The 17503-nt window shown below is 41.6% G+C and overlaps 1 protein-coding gene across 1 annotated transcript; it reads right to left on the minus strand.

Moving 5' to 3' along the window:
- Positions 1–780: 780 nt before the first annotated feature.
- Positions 781–17453, minus strand: CCT5 (chaperonin containing TCP1 subunit 5). The gene is made up of 11 exons (XM_070747010.1): positions 17103–17453; positions 15081–15141; positions 14827–14991; positions 14344–14542; positions 6684–6876; positions 6350–6499; positions 5571–5690; positions 5307–5492; positions 3907–4044; positions 3161–3341; positions 781–1106 (listed from the first exon to the last, which is right to left on the minus strand). The coding sequence occupies exons 1-11, from the start codon at positions 17205–17207 to the stop codon at positions 979–981; spliced, it is 1626 nt and encodes a 541-aa protein (XP_070603111.1). The 5' UTR covers positions 17208–17453; the 3' UTR covers positions 781–978.
- Between the last annotated feature and the right edge of the window lie 50 nt (positions 17454–17503).

Consider the following 17503-nt stretch of genomic DNA (forward strand, 5'->3'; position numbering starts at 1 on the left):
CGTGGCCTGTGCTTTACATATCCGGCCTGCGGGCTGCCAGTTTGACACCCTGATCTATGGAATGGAGAATGGAACCAAATATTCTGAAAGATCAGCCTTTTAATCTGGAACACTGAACATTTAATGCAATGTTAGAAACTTATATCAGGTACTAATTCTCTGCCGCAGGTATCTCATATTTTCAATAATACTAAATTATAAATCATGATTATGAATTTATAAAGCACTCATTTAAAAAACCCCAAAACCCCTTGTTCCTATTCAAAACTAGAAATCTTATATCAGCTTCCCCCAATCTAATTTGTTCTACATCTGTTACTTTAACTCACAGAATTTCTAATCTACACTTCTTCAGATGAGTTAAATTTATATCAGTGAAAGGTGGCTATAGTTCAAACCAATGTTTAAAAACATACTGTCAGGAATCTAACATAATTAGAGAAAAATAACAATGATAAGTGACAAATCTCTCTCCCTCCATCTGAGAACCCAAGCTACCGCTATTAATTTAGATTGAAATTTATCATTGTCAGGTAGCAATGAAGTTATGAATCTAACAACAAAAATTAAATGGACTGAAAAATGTGCTACTGTACTCCAAAGCAGGACCTGTCAGAGTGCTCTGCTTTTCTGAATCCACTTAACTGCTCTGATTACTGCAACATTACAACAATTCTAGGATTGTTTAGTACATTCCTTGCTAAATCCCAAACTTCAGAAGAATTGTTTATATAACTCACATTAACTTCAGTACATAACAAAAGGGATTAGGGCTGAAAATAATGAACAAGTGTGGTTTATTCTTTTCCACATTATAATGAAATGTTAAATACAGCATAACTTAAAAAATGCTCAATGATACTTCTGAAGTGTTGAAGTCTCATTAGTAATTTATTGATACAGTAACATCAAACTCAGGCTATGGGGAAAAATTGTTGACATGACTACTAAATTTATAACATTTCAGCTTTTTCATGTTCATTCTTCGGTTTCACCAGGCTTGCGAATATCATCTATTTTCAGAATCATTCTAACCATTTGAGTGGCAAGAGAGATCTGCTGCTTTTTGCCCATTAAAGTTTCTATAACATTTTGTTCCTTCATATCTGTTGAAAGAGGAAAGTTCAATCATTTTAAAAATTGCAATTACTTTATTCTAAAACAATGAAAAACAAAACAACATTCAAATCCAATCCACTATCCATTTATTTGTGGTTCTTATAATTACATTTTAGTCATTATATTCAAGCAAAGCTTAAGGAAATCATAGTTGATAACTAGTGTTGGGCGAACCCGTTGGAGTTTGGGTTCGGATGAACTTGACGGCAGAGTTTGGGTAGGTTCACCAAACCCGAACCCCAACACCTCTGGCCCGGCGGGAGGCAAAGCGCTGGAAGGGGGTGTCAGGCCGGGAGCCAACGAAAATCCCTGCCCCTAGTTCTCTTTCATTTTGGAGGCTCCTGGCCATCGCCCGCTTGATGGAGCCTGACACTTCCCCCCCAGCGCTTTGCCTCCTGCTGGGCAAGAGGGCTCGGGAGGCAGGTTCTGCCGGCCGGCTATTCAGGATCCTGGCTGGCAGCTTCAAGTGGGCGGTGGACGGGAGGGGGAAGCGGTGAGGGCTCTGACTCAGATCCAGCTTTTGTCCAGATCGAGCTGGACAAAAGTGTAAGTGTCTGAAATCTCCATGGAGCTCCTGGATTTTGGATTAGCCCTCAAAGCCGCCACCGCCAGCCCCAGATAACCTCAGCGGTGGTGGCTACGGTAAAAGAAGACAAAAATGAACCAATCACGAGGAATGAATGGGGCGCCCCCAGCTCAATCTCCACCTTCTTCTGCGAGATGGATCGAGCTGGAGGTGCCCCATTCATTCTCCGTGAGCAGATCGTTTTTGTCTTCTTTTACCGTAGCCACCACCGCTGAGGTTATCTGGAGCTGGCGGTGGCGGCTTTGAGGGCTAATCCCAAATCCAGGAGCTCCCTGCAGATTTCAGACACTTACATTTTTGTCCAGCTCGATTTTCACCAGTTCGGTTACATCTCTCGCCCTCCAACTGTGCTGGGCAGTTATGCTGCTTACGGGAAGGCCAAAAAGTGTCACCTTCTTCTGCGAGATGATCTTCTCCATTAGTTTGCTGATGCTCATGTTGCCCACAGCTCGGTTCCATCTCTCGCCCTCCTCCTGTAAGCAGCATAACTGCCCAGGACCGGGTCCTGCAATCCCGAGGAGACTGGCTGAGCCCATAGCTGTCGCAGCAGCGACTGACTAAATTGCTCTTTAAATATTCTGAGTCAGAACCCTCCCCGCCTCCCCCTCTCACGCACCGCCCTCCTGAAGCTGCCGGCCGGGATCCTGAATAGCCGGCCGGCAGAACCTGCCTCCCCACCCCTCTGGCCCGGCGTGAGGCGAAGCACTGGGGGGGAGGTCTGGTTCTAGGTCTGGAGTCACCCCTCCTGCCCCCCCCAAGCTGAGTTGGCGGTTTGAGCCTCAGAACCCTCCCCGCCTCCCCCTCCCGCCCACCGTGGTGTTCGAGCAAATGCCAAACCTGAACACAGACTTTTTTAAAAGTCCAGGTTCAAGTTCAGTATGCCGAACACTGCAAAGTTCTGCACGGACCGAACTATGCAAGTTCGGTTCGCCCAACACTACTGATAACCACCATTTCTGTAAAATAATTATCAGCCATATTTGCCAAATGCAGACTCCTAAAACATTTATTATACCAGTGACTATTAGTTATCAGTCTGAATTTATCCAAAGACAAGTCTATATTACAGATTACTTTCCCCGCTTATTACTAGTCCTAAAGGGACCTATTCTAGGCAATATATGCATTTATCATAACATAAAGACATACAAGTAGTCCTTGACTCATTTAGCGATTGACGGAAGTTACATCAGCACTGAACAAAGTGACTTGTAATTGTTTTTCACACATATGACCATTGGAGCAGCCCCATGGTCACATGACCAAAGCTCATAAATACATGCCAGTTGCCAAGTGCTGACAATTGCACTCACTTAACAACTACCTTGCTTAGCAACAACAATTTTGGGCTCAATTGTGATGGTATGCCAGCCATATATAAATTCATAGTAAAGCTATTGTTACGGTGATTGGCGCTTAAATGAAAACAACACATCTGGAAAAGTGGGTTCTTACCATTTGTTCCTTTACGTAAGCAATCAATACCCAAAGCAGGGTTGTTTTCTTTCACTTGTCGAGCTCGTACTGCAGTCATTGTTTGAATGGGATTCATGCCACTATTCTCAGAAAGTGCAAATGGAATGACTTCTAAGGCATCAGCAAAAGCTCTCATGGCATACTGCTCCAGTGATGGGCACTAAAATCAAGGTAGCAGATTTAGAATAGGCCAATAAATCATGAACAATCAGTTTGTTTGAAAAGGCAGAGATGTACCAGTTTTATGTTAGAATTATTCTCTTCGTCTTTAAAAACACTATTTATAATCGAAGAGATTTGTTTTGTTTAAGGAGGTAAAAGTCATTCCAATGATCAACAGCAAACTATATTGCTCTTAATAATGTCTATCCCAGGATTACTCTATAATTTTTTTTTTGCATTGCAGGATTTATTATCAATAGGTGTAAAGTCATGGACATCCAGAGATTAAATTGCAGTTAGGAATTATTTTTTAAACTGTTATAATAAATGCTTTAATCAGAAAGAAGCATTTTTAATCATATGAATACTCTTGTTTTATCAGCCCAGGAAACAATCCATTCCATCAGCCTGTGACCTCAAAACTATTCCAATTACACACATTCAGATGGAAAAATGTTTATAGGTGCTTCCTCAAAAACATTAGATAAATTTATAGCATAGTATTTCAGCCTCTGTAGTTCTAGAACTGCAAATAAAAATATTAAATGCATAAAATGTTTTACCTTATCTGCAGCTTCACTAACAGCCAGCGCACAAGAGATCTCAGAAGCACCTCCACCATAAACAATGCGGTTATCTCGAACAAGATTCCGGATTACACACAATGCATCATGAAGAGAGCGTTTGGCTTCTTCAATTATCTTTAATTATAGGAAACAAACACAAATATATAAGATGAATTTCTATACCTATTCCTTTATTCTCATCTAGCTGCAGATATCCTAATAAATATATTTTAAGACAACAAACTATTTACCTGAGCACTGTAATCCAAAAATCCACTGTCGAACGTGTACATTCATAGAAATATAGTCCTCAACTTACAACCATTCATTTAATGAAGTTAAATTAAGTTTGAAGTTAAGACAGCGCTGAAAACAGTGACTTATAACTGGTCCTTGCACTTATGTTCGTCATAGCACTTCTACAGTGCCATGATCATTGTATGATTCATTTAATGTCCATGCAAAAAAGTCATAAAATCAGGCATGACTCAATGACTGTGTTGTTTAGTAACCACAGCTGCAGTCCCAATTGGGACTGCTTAAATTGAGGATTACCTATATTTCAGTAACTCAGAAACATTTTTTTCAAATTATTTCTATCTGGATCAAAAGCAGAACACACAAAATTACATTTGATTTACCGAGAGATGTCCTTCCGAAAAATCATTTCTGGCCAATATCTGTTCTTTGTTTTATTTGCCTTGCATAGAGGGACACAGAAGTAACTTTTCCAATTTCCCCTATTAACCTTCCTAGAGGGACAAAATCTGTCCATCCAACCCTGTGGAGTTTAAGCCACATATTTTGCTTTTTAATTAGCAAATTGACCTTATTTTTCTAGGTTATTTATAAACAGGGTGTCCGTGTGAAAAGCATTTTGAAATTCCCTGATATTTCCCTGACATTTCCCTGTATCTTGAGATCTAGTTAAGGCACAATCGTAGATGACGTCATACCAAATGGCTAAGCCATGGAGAAATATTGGTAGCTAAGTTGTTGCCAGTTATGCTTATTTTTCTTGATTCTGCCAGGCAACCCGATCTCTTGTTGTTTTTCACATGATTTTTCCCTGACTTTTAAACATTTCACTATAGTTTCCCCCCCCTGATTTATTCTGTTTTTTTCACGAATTCCCTGATAATTCCCTGATATTTCCCGAACGAATTTTCCTGATAATTCCCTGATTTCCCTGTTTTCCAGGTTTGCTGGACACCCTGTGTAAAGCACATTCCTGTTAAAAGTGTGGCAAAAAGTGTACAGCAAATAAAATACTCAATGCGATCCTTTGAGAATTTTGCCTTCATTAATAGTTAGCCATCTGAAAAACAGCCTGTATAATCAGTATAATCCAGCCTTGAAATAGTGTTTCTCCATGAACTTTATTTGAACTTGCTCACCATTTTATTTCCACCTCTAATAAAGATAGTCACTGCTCTGGAATTCTGGCACTGTTCAATCACAAGCATTCTGTCTTTTGTTGTTCCAAATGAGATTTCTCTGACTATGCCAGCAAATCCTAATTTTTCAGACGTAAGCTCACAGAAACGAGGAACAATGCGTCCTCCAGTTGCAATGGCAATCAACTGAAAATTAAAAAAGACAGACCGTAAGAATAATAACTTAAATATAAAAACCACAAACAATAAATACTTAATACTTACTTCTATTTCTGGGCCACCAACCCAACGAACAGCAGGCAATTCATTCTGTAGTAATAAATGATTGGCCTCATCATCAAATCCCCACTGGCAGATAGCTAAGTTTGCACCAGTATCTTTTATCTAAAAATACAAGCATTCATTTTACTTCTATTGCAACTTATTCCTTTTTGAACAATATTAAGCCCTGCACATATGGTAAACAATAGCTTTAATTTAAAATCAACAAAGCACTCCCAGATCAAAATAATTACAGTGGTTATTGTATATCATATAAATATTAAATAGCAATAAGGAAACCTTGGCTCTTCCACCTGGCTTTCCCCCACTCACATCATGAATTCCCGCAAAGCCACCATTTCACCATAAAGATTAAATTGGACAGGCATGGTAAGAAATATCCCACTATGTTTGTGCTTTCTAATTAGTAATGTCTTCTATAGCAGCCATTTTGGAAATTGAAATCCCCTTCCTTGCCCTGCAACCATTTTACCAAATAGTGACATTTTTTGAATAGTGATAATCATTCTGAACTGGCTAATATTAAATTAAAAGTTTAAAGTAAAAATGTTTCAACAAAAATATGGACAAAAGTACAAAAGGAATATGAACGAAAAAATAAACCAAGAAGTTAGCTGTATATAAGCAAAATAACATACATAAGCTTTTCCCCGCCAGTAACTTCAGAAGCAATTATGTTAAATTACTCAATTATCATTAACATAGGATTAACATAATGTAGATACTTAAAACATTTGTTATTGTCAAGTGCATCTTCTAACCTGTTTCACCATCTCATCAAATTTCTCTTTCTCATACTTCTGCAATGCCTTGAAGTCATCCACACATGTAACATCGAGCTTATGCTTGGTTTTTGGTTTAGGAGGTTCAAATGGACAGGTCAGTATTGCAATTTTAGCATCTTTAACTTCCTGAAGAAAGAATGGTAACATTTTAAGAGGCAATTAACTGAAATTTTTATTTAATAAAATCAATTATTCTCTAATTATGTATGATTTTAAAGGAGCTAACGTAATAAAATAGCAATGGAAAAACTTAAAATTTAATTACATTATGTACAAAGTCAGTTTATCTACCAACAAAAAATTTCCTCACTTTAGGCATCTGTGGATGGCTGAAGTCTTTATCCACAATGACGCCCTTAATCAGCTGAGTGTCTTCCAATCTTCCACCAACTTTGCCTTGGACCTTTATCAGCTCAAAATCAACATCTTTACGGTCCATATCTGCCACTGTTAATATTGCATTCACAGCTATTTCTGCCATTTGTCTATGGCAACGATTAATTCTAAATACAAAAGAAAGCACTGATTCAGCTTTTTCAAATGCTAAAACAAAAGCAAACAAAAATTTATAGAATAAAATGATTTACCAAGATGTAGAAGAATATATAGTATACAAACTACATTGTAGTACAATGCTGAAGCCAATTTGTAGTTGACATAAGATTAAATTGTTATTAAACTTCTTTTAAAATTAACTTAACTTTGCCACTTTTGGAAAAAATCAAACCATTCAGCACTTAAACAGTACAAGGAAAGGATAATCACCTGATTCTCTCACTTGTTCACTACCATTAATTCTTCAGTTGACACAGTAATATGTATACATGAATACATTTATCAAATTTGTAACACCATCCTAAGTCCATGGCTGCTGTGAGTGGTTTGTCATATTAAAAACAAACTGAAGCAAACATGCCAAGAAAAACATCCCAACATCCCAAAAAGAGTAAAGCAAACATCTCCTTTGATATACAGTGAACCCTCGAGTTTCGCGTCCTCAAGGATCGCGAAAGGGCTATTTCGCTATTTTAAAACAAATGTTACCATCTCGATTCTCGCGAGCGCTACATCGCGATTTTCCGGGAAATTTTTTTTTTTTTAAAAAAACAAAAACAAAAAAAAACTGCTTGGTTTTTCCCGCCCGATGACATCACGCGTCATTGCTGATTGGCCGAAATCTCGGCCAATCAGCTTTGCAATTGCAATCAGCTTTGCAATTGCAATCAGTTTTGCAACTTTTGCAAAAGTTTTTGCAGCCGTTCCTTCGAGCCTTCGAGCCGTTCCTTCCAGACGTTTCTTCGAGCAGTTCCTTCGAGCCGTTCCTTCGAGCTGTGTCTTCCATCTGTGCCTTGGAGTTGCTGTGCTTTGCCTCTGTGTCTTCCATCTGCCTTGGAGTTGCTGTGCTTTGCATCTGTGTCTTCCATCTGCCTTGGAGTTGCTGTGCTTTGCATCTGTGTCTTCCATCTGTGCCTTGGAGTTGCTGTGCTTTGCATCTGTGTCTTCCATCTGCCTTGGAGTTGCTGTGCTTTGCATCTGTGTCTTCCATCTGTGCCTTGGATCTGTTTGGATCTTCTTTGAAGATGGCACCTAAACGTTCAATGCGGAGTGGAGGCGATGCTAAAAAGACCCGGAAGATGTTGACAATCAAGGAAAAGATTGAACTGTTGGACATGCTGAAAGCGGGACATTCTAATGTAGAGGTTGGTCGCCATTATGGGCTCAACGAATCGACTGTGCGATACATTAAGAAAGATGAGAAGAAGATAAGGCAAACTTCTCTGATATCATTCAACAAGGCTGCCAAAAGAGTAGTGACGCCTAGAAACAAACGGCTTATGAAGATGGAAGCTGGTTTGTCTGTGTGGCTAGAAGACTGCCGAAAAAAGAGCATTGCTTTGGATACGAACACTATCCGAACCAAGGCACAGCAATTGTACAACCGTCTTGAACACACAGATGCAGATGGGGTAGACCGAGGTAAGGAATGGTGTTTTTTATAAGTGTATTTAAGTGTTTTTTAAGGAAGGAGGGAAGGAGAGAAGGGAAGGAGGGAGGGAGGGAGAGAAGGGAGGGAGGAGGGAAGGAAGGAGAGAAGGAAGGAAGGAGGGAAGGAGAGAAGGGAGGGAGGAGGGAAGGAAGGAGGGAAGGAGGGAGGGAAGGAGAGAAGGGAGGGAGGAGGGAAGGAAGGAGAGAAGGAAGGAAGGAGGGAAGGAGAGAAGGGAAGGAGGGAGGGAAGGAGAGAAGGGAGGGAGGAGGGAAGGAAGGAGAGAAGGAAGGAAGGAGGGAAGGAGAGAAGGGAGGGAGGAGGGAAGGAGGGAGGAGGGAAGGAGGGAGGGAAGGAAGGAGGGAAGGAGAGAAGGGAGGGAGGAGGGAAGGAAGGAGGGAGGGAAGGAGAGAAGGGAGGGAGGAGGGAAGGAAGGAGAGAAGGAAGGAAGGAGGGAAGGAGAGAAGGGAGGGAGGAGGGAAGGAAGGAGGGAAGGAGAGAAGGGAAGGAAGGACTGTATGCTTTCATTCAAGTCACTTCTCTCTCCCTTTCCTGTCATTCTCTGTAGATGAAGGCGCTGATGACCCTGGAGACCCCCAGCCGTCAACATCTGCTTCTTCAGCCTCAGCCCCAGCCACATTCACAGCAAGCAAAGGGTGGTTTGAGAAATTTCAACGGCGCTATGGCCTGAAGAGTGTGTCATTGCACGGAGAAGCTGCCTCAGCAGATACAGGTGCAGCCGAAAACTTTGTCCAGGGCACGTTTAAAGAGCTAATTGCAGAAGGGGGCTACCTTCCAGAACAGGTGTTCAACATGGACGAAACAGGCCTGTTCTGGAAGAGGATGCCTTCAAGGACTTTCTTGATGCAAGATGAAGCCAAAGCCCCTGGCTTTAAGGCCATGAAAGATCGGGTGACTTTGATCATGTGTGGGAATGCAGCAGGCTTTTTGCTGAAGCCAGGGCTAATCTATAGGTCACGAAATCCAAGAGCCCTCAAGAACAGAAATAAGAATTCATTGCCAGTGTACTGGATGCATAATCCTAAAGCATGGATTACAAAACCCCTCACGCGGGACTGGTTTAATCAGTGCTTCATCCCACAGGTGCAGGTTTATTTGGCTGGCAAAGGACTCAATTTCAAAGTGCTTCTCCTAATGGACAATGCGGGAGGCCATGATGACCTGGAACATGAACACGATGGGGTGCAAGTCGAATTCTTGCCACCAAACACCACATCGCTTATCCAGCCAATGGATCAAGGTGTTATCCGCGCATTTAAGGCACTGTACATGCGCAATTCTCTTGCAAGCATCGTGGCAGCAATGGATGCTGATGCAAACTTCACATTGAAGGCCTACTGGCGTCAGTACACAATTGCATCTTGTCTGACGAACATTCAGAGTGCCTTAGTGGATATGAAGTCGCAGACAATGAATGCCTGCTGGAAGAAATTGTGGCCAGAAGTGGTGCATGCTCACAGGGGGTTTGCTCCCGAAGAAATTCAAGATGCTGCAGTCCAGAACTCTGTGAAGCTGGCACAGGCACTGGGTGGAGAAGGCTTCGTTGACATGACACCAGAGGAAGTCAATGGTTTGCTTGATGAGCATGGCCTACCGCTGACAGACAAAGATCTGGAGGAGCTGACCAGGTCAGCGAGTGAAGAAGAGGAGGAAGAGGGAGCTGAACAAGGTGAGGAACAAGAAGATGTTGGCCTAACGCTGGAGCGGCTTGCAGAAATGAACAAAGCTGCTGCAAATCTCCAACGCATGGCGGAACTTTGGGATCCCCACATGACTCGCTATTTTCAATTTAAGGCCTCCCTTGACAACACCATTGCACCATACAGAGCCTTGTTAGCCAAGGAAAAGAAAAAGCGCCAACAACTGCCCATAACTATGTTTGTCACGAGAACCAAGAGGTCTGCCACAACATCACCTGCAGCGTCCATTGTAGACATGGTGATAGAAGAAGATCCCGATTTATCCTAGTTATGCTAACCCCCCCCAAAAAATGTAAAAATGTAAATAAATATTTTTGTTATTTCTATCAGGATGACTAAGTGTGTTATTCAATGTGTACAGTACAGGTACAGGTAGAGGTACAGTACAGTACATTAAGGGGATGGGAAATGGTAATTTGTGGGTTGACAGTGTTGGGACTGAGTGGCATAGAGAAGAATGAATGAATGACTGAGTGAGTGAATGAAATTCAAACACAGGTGAGGGCTGGGGGGTTTTATTCTAGCAACTTGGTTGGGCAGTGCAAGAAACCAGGTTAAAAATGAAGTCTGGGATCAAAAAGTAAATTTCCTCACTGAGGACTAGCAACTTGGTTGGGCAGTGCAAGAAACCAGGTTTAAAATGAAGTCTGGGATCAAAAAGTAAATTTCCTCACTGAGGACTAGCAACTTGGTTGGGCAGTGCAAGAAACCAGGTTTAAAATGAAGTCTGGGATCAAAAAGTAAATTTCCTCACTGAGGACTAGCAACTTGGTTGGGCAGTGCAAGAAACCAGGTTAAAAATGAAGTCTGGGATCAAAAAGTAAATTTCCTCACTGAGGACTAGCAACTTGGTTGGGCAGTGCAAGAAACCAGGTTTAAAATGAAGTCTGGGATCAAAAGGTAAATTTCCTCACTGAGGACTAGCAACTTGGTTGGGCAGTGCAAGAAACCAGGTTTAAAATGAAGTCTGGGATCAAAAAGTAAATTTCCTCACTGAGGACTAGCAACTTGGTTGGGCAGTGCAAGAAACCAGGTTTAAAATGAAGTCTGGGATCAAAAAGTAAATTTCCTCACTGAGGACTAGCAACTTGGTTGGGCAGTGCAAGAAACCAGGTTTAAAATGAAGTCTGGGATCAAAAAGTAAATTTCCTCACTGAGGACTAGCAACTTGGTTGGGCAGTGCAAGAAACCAGGTTAAAAATGAAGTCTGGGATCAAAAAGTAAATTTCCTCACTGAGGACTAGCAACTTGGTTGGGCAGTGCAAGAAACCAGGTTAAAAATGAAGTCTGGGATCAAAAGGTAAATTTCCTCACTGAGGACTAGCAACTTGGTTGGGCAGTGCAAGAAACCAGGTTTAAAATGAAGTCTGGGATCAAAAATTAAATTTCCTCACTGAGGACTAGCAACTTGGTTGGGCAGTGCAAGAAACCAGGTTAAAAATGAAGTCTGGGATCAAAAAGTAAATTTCCTCACTGAGGACTAGCAACTTGGTTGGGCAGTGCAAGAAACCAGGTTTAAAATGAAGTCTGGGATCAAAAAGTAAATTTCCTCACTGAGGACTAGCAACTTGGTTGGGCAGTGCAAGAAACCAGGTTAAAAATGAAGTCTGGGATCAAAAAGTAAATTTCCTCACTGAGGACTAGCAACTGAGGACTAGCAACTTCGGCAGGGCAAAAAAACGGGGCGAATAGGGGAGAGGGGCGAATCGGGCGGGCGGGGTGTAGCGGCGAGGAGCTCGGAGGCGCTGGTGGGGGGTGGCCGGCATGGAAAGTAAACATTGCCAGCCTCCGAACTGCCGTCGCCCCACCATCTGCGCATGCGTGGCCATTTTTTAAATTTTTTTTTTAAAAAAGAGATCACGCATGCGCAGATGATGCTTTTACTTCCGCGCCGCTACTTCGCGAATAATCGACTGTCGCGAGGGGTCCTGGAACGGAACCCTCGCGAAACTCGAGGGTTCACTGTAATACCATTCTCACAAGGGGCCTACCACTTTTGTGACTTAGGGAAGGGATCAGATTTAAGAACTTGTTTAAGCAGGAAAGAGCAATACAAATATTTGAGGGAATGTTTTTCTAAAGGATCTTTGACAGAAAATTTCCAGAGTTCCATTAGTTGACACATTTTAATTTGTTGGACCCAGGCCTATAAAATCTATAGGATAAAATAGGACAGGAGAAACTACAGGAGATGAACAATCTCTCAGATAGCTGGGCTCTATAGCATGAAAAACTTTGTAGAAGGCATTAAGAATATTAATGGAAAGAACCAAAAGGCTAAATCCAAAAATGGGGTACAGTATCTCAAATTGTGTGGCAAGTTGAATGCTGTTTTATACCAATAACAAAGATGGGTCTTTTTCTACTAGGAGGGAAAAAACCCTAAATTCTGATAGCAATAACAAAATCAAATTACAGTACTGTATCTTGAAATTTAGATTAAGATAGTTCCCTTCTGCAGAATGAGACATGGGTCTGTATAAATTCCAAAGGATGTGGCAGATTCTTCACTACAGGGGCTGAGAAGGCTGCGAAAATCCTGACTCATCTAAGCCAGGTGTATCAAACTTGCTGGCATTGCAGGCCATATCGTGACATTTTTTGCCTTTGCGGAGCTGGGGTGGGCGTGGTGTATGTGGGCAGTGGTCTGTAAATTTGATAGGCCTGGTCTAAGCTCTCATCTGCTTAGCAGAGCTCACCCACACCACTAATATACAGTATCTTTTTTGTGTTAAATTGTTTTAATAAAACCCCACTCACTTGACAGTTACCATGCAGGCTCCTACAAAGCAGAACTTTTCAGCAGTTATGCCCCTTTTAAATCCTTCTTTACAGTGTTTTACCTAGTATTTTCATTTTACAATTTTGTTACTGGATTTCACTGGTAGGATAATATTTGCATTGACTATACAGTGATCCCTTGATTTTCGCGATCTCGATCTTCGCGAAACGCTACACCACGATTTTTCAGAAAATATTAATTAAAAAATACTCCACGGTTTTTTTGCTATACCACGGTTTTTCCCACCCGATGACGTCATACGTCATCACCAAGAGTCACTTCTCTGTCTCTTTCTCTTTCTTTCCTGTCATTCTCTGCTTCAATCATTTTCTCATTTCTCTTTTTTTCTCCCCTTTTTTCTATCATTTCTCTCTCTCTTCCTTCCACTCTTCTCTCTCTCTTTCTTCCTCTCTCTCACTGTCTTCTTTCCTTTCTCATCTTTCTTTCTCTCTCTCTTTCTCTATCTTGCTTCTTCCTCTCTCACACTCTCTTCCTCCCTCTCTCATCTCTTTCTTTCCTTCTCTCTCTTTCTCTATCTCTCCCCCTCTTGCTCTCGAGCGGCAAACGGCGGCCGGGCGGCCGGGTGAACAGGCGAGCGGCAAACGGGGGACAGGTGAGCGGCAAACGGCGGGCGGGCAGGCGGGCGAACGGACAAACAACGAACGAGCGGCGGGCAGGCGAACGGACGAGCGGCGAACGGACGAACGAGCGGCGGGCGGGCGAAAGGACGAGCGGCGAGCGGGCGAACGGACGAACGAGCGGCGGGCGAACGGACAAGCGACGAGATGTTTACTGTATTTTATTTATTTAGATAGATGTTTATCTAATACAGTATTAGTTGCACTTATCTAATATTAGTCGCTCCCCGGCTCCACCATCTGCGCATGCGCGGCCATTGAAAAAAGGGCGCGCACGCACAGATGGTATTTTTACTTCCGCACCACTATATCGCGAAAAATCGATTATCGCGAGAGGTCTTGGAACGTAACCCCCGCGATACTCGAGGGATCACTGTAACTGCTTTTGTATTTAGTTATGCTGATATCATTTTAGATGTAATACAATGTTTAAATATTTTATCATTTTTAAATATAATTTGCGGGGGGGGGGGATGATGGCTCAGCCGTTAAAGAAATAAAGCTTGTCAGCTGGAAACCTGACAGTCTGGGTTTGAGACCCAAGTACCAGGCAATGGAGTGAGGACTCACTCCTGCTCCCCATCTTGCCCAGTTTGAAAGCATGCAAGTGCAAGTAAGAATAGGTATCGCTTCAGTGGGAAGATAACAGCATTTCGTGCACCTCCATGTATACTCATGGTGGCCACATTACCAAGGAAATGTCTTCAGACAACACTAGTTCCCTCAGCCAAGAAAAAGAGATGAGCATCGTCTCCTAGAATCATATATGACTAAACATATACTTCAGAACAATGAGCAATATGCATTCTCTCGTACACCAACTTGGTTCTTTGAAAAATACTTACATTTTTGAGCCTAAAGTTGTTTTTGCTGTCTGAATAAGAGGTTCGGTGTTCTCAGGATCAACAGGAAAACTATCGCTAATCTTATCTAAATTTTCAATAGCAATACGAGCAGCTTGTTCATAACCGTCTGCAATTCGGATTGGATGAATACCACGATCTAGCAAGTGCTCTGCCTGTTCCAATAGCGCACCTGCCAGAACTATAGAACATTATATATTAAAATGTTGTACTTTTTGCTGCAAGAAAATATGAAACAATTACTTAATGGGAGTTTATCATATATTTGCTCACGGGTTCTGATAAATATCTAGCAAACAAAAGCTAAATGAACTGCGTTACCCCACCTGCAGTAGAAATAGGTTGGAATATCTCTATTAAATAGTGTTATGAAAATGAAAGTCCAATTTTCTAAATATTACACAGAAAGTAATGTTATTGAATTAAATAAAATTCTGATAAGAAAACAAAACAAACAAATCTTACCAACGACACCTGTGGTTCCATCCCCAATCTCATCATCTTGTGATTTTGCCAATTCAACCATAAGTTTAGCAATCTGATGCTCAACATCCATCATATTCAAAATAGTAGCTCCATCATTTGTTACTGTTACATCACCATCTTTGTCAACCATCATCTTATCAAGGCCTATAATAAGCATTTAAACAACAATATAGATTAAAAGCCTTCCAATATAAAAAGTTTAAAAGTGTACAGTAATAAATCATTTTACTTACCATTGGGGCCAAGTGATGTTCTAAGTGTATTGGCTACCGCCTTAGCTGCCATTATATGAGACTAATAAACAAAAAGAAAAAAAATGAAAATAGATTCAGCAGTTTCAAATGTTAAAAATACTACAGATTTTACATATGCATGCATACAAACAATTCCAGACGTTTTGAAGGCAGATGCTTTTGTAACCATCTTGCAAAAACTGTGCCTATTTAAATGTTTTGATAAGTGCTTTTTTTTCTTGCACACTGTTTAACCTCATCTGAATGATGTTCACAGCAAAAATTCTGTTTGCCTAGTCCAAACCTTCTATAAGTTATATAAATGTTATTGGGAAGAACATAGAATTTTATGCTGCCAAAAACATCAAATGTCAGAATTCAGAATTTACTATCCCAGCAACATATCAAAAGTCCACAGGACATTCCAGCTGTGCAGACTATTTAAAAAAGGATGGATTTAAAGATGCTAGATCATCTTTAAGATCATCCATGACAATCCTTTTTCAAGTGTCTTATCACTGTCAGGCACCCATCCTTAAATTTACAAAAAAATTATTATAACAAATTACTTGTCTCACTGTTAATCCCTATCCTGCTACACTGATGATGTCAATGATGAGAATTTAACTATGAGAGATCAATTTCAGGAAGGAAACTGGTTCTTCTCCCCCCCCCCAAATCTTTATTTCCCTCCCCCAAATGTCAGGTTCCAGAAAAGGACGCACCTATCACTTTTGCTCATGGTGCTGAGAAGGATATAGTTTTGACACAGGGAGCTGTGCTGTTTGTCAAAATTTGATGTTAAGACAGCTGGGATGATAAAATACATGAATAAAGTTGAAGAGGTAGTGCTCAGAAATTCACAACAGAAATTTAAGAGGGGAAGAACCCGCCACACAAACATAGAAGGCCTTGGAAAGGTGTGAACCAAATGTAAGAGTTTTCTGAAAATGAGGACCATAATCAAAAATGCCTTTTGGTGAGACATATTTCATTAATTATAAACCTTCTATATACACAGACCAAGTCTTCCAATTATTTGTACATGAAATTTTTGGAGAGAAAGAGAGTCCCAAAAACAAAGTAACATGTTGCTGAAAGAGAGCATTAAATATGTAATTTCATCTTAGAAGAACATCACAATTTCTTCTAGTAGAAAACTCAGCCAGGGGATGCTGAGTTATACTCTGAACAAACTGGGGAAAGCTTCTGCAGTAAATATGGTCCTGAAAAGATTCATCTATTTTAAGAAGTCACAATGCATTCAATTTTTGCATGTCTCAAAGCATTTTTCCCCAAATGAATCCAAAATTCTGCACAAATTGCCCAATATTATTCATTTTATTTCTGTACTCTTTTATGACCAGAATCTATAATGTATACACACATATTTAAAACAAGTTCAGTGGATCAAGTTTTGTGTGGAGGTGGCTGGCTGGTGAAAGACAGGCAAAGATTTTACAGACAATTCTTGACTAATTGTTTAGTGATGGTTTGAAGGTACAGCACTGAAACAATTCCCAAATGAATCCAAATTGCCCAATATTATTCATTTTATTCCTGAACAGGATGTTGAACGGAGGTGAGGGTGGGTGCACAACAAAAAGGAGACAATCGGTTTTACTTGCAGTTGATCCACAGAGATTCCCCTGACTCTGCCCCGGCATATGACTCTTCTAGGCTGCCAGGTTGCCATAAGCAACCAAATTACCTGCCGCTTTAAAGGAAACTGATCGGTACAGATTTAGTCCACAATCCTATTGTAATCTACAAATCCATCCCGGTGCACGTGGTCGAATACACTTACTGCTCCTTTTCTGCCCACTGGCCTCCAATAGTTTGTATGAAATGGAATTTGGTGTATCTACAAGGCGACCTGCTGAGGCAAGGCTTAAGCTGAGGGGGGGGGGGGCTGTCCGGGGAACCCAACTCCACACCTCTGAACCTGAATGCCCCATCGGTGGGAGGCCCCTAGAAGGGCAGGGAACGGTGGCCCGACCCGTTTCCCGCCGCAATCGCTACCTTGAGGGCCTCCAAGCCCGTCGTGCGGGTCTTCCGCTCCTGGTCCTTGAGGATGAGGAACGGCCGCCCATATTCGTCAAACGCTAAAGTCCCCATGGCCGACATGACGGTGGTGAATCCTCCCGAATGAAGGCGCACGAGGCCACAATTAACCGCACGGAGAGAAAGAGAGCACCACGCTGACCCGCTCCGCCAGGCGCGAGCTCTTCTCTTCTCGCGAGATCCACTGGCGGACAGAAGAAGAAACGCCTTTTGCTTCTAAGGTGTAGCCCGCTATGTATTCTAGAAGCCTCTGGGTTGAGGCGGGGTATACGCGAGTGCGCAAGCGCATTAAATGGAATCGACTCCCCCTCGGACCGTAGAGCTAGATTTAAATAGGAGTAGCCCAAGTTGGCTCTTCT

The sequence above is a fragment of the Erythrolamprus reginae genome, chromosome 3 (assembly GCF_031021105.1).
Source record: "Erythrolamprus reginae isolate rEryReg1 chromosome 3, rEryReg1.hap1, whole genome shotgun sequence".
Classification (NCBI taxonomy): domain Eukaryota; kingdom Metazoa; phylum Chordata; class Lepidosauria; order Squamata; family Dipsadidae; genus Erythrolamprus; species Erythrolamprus reginae.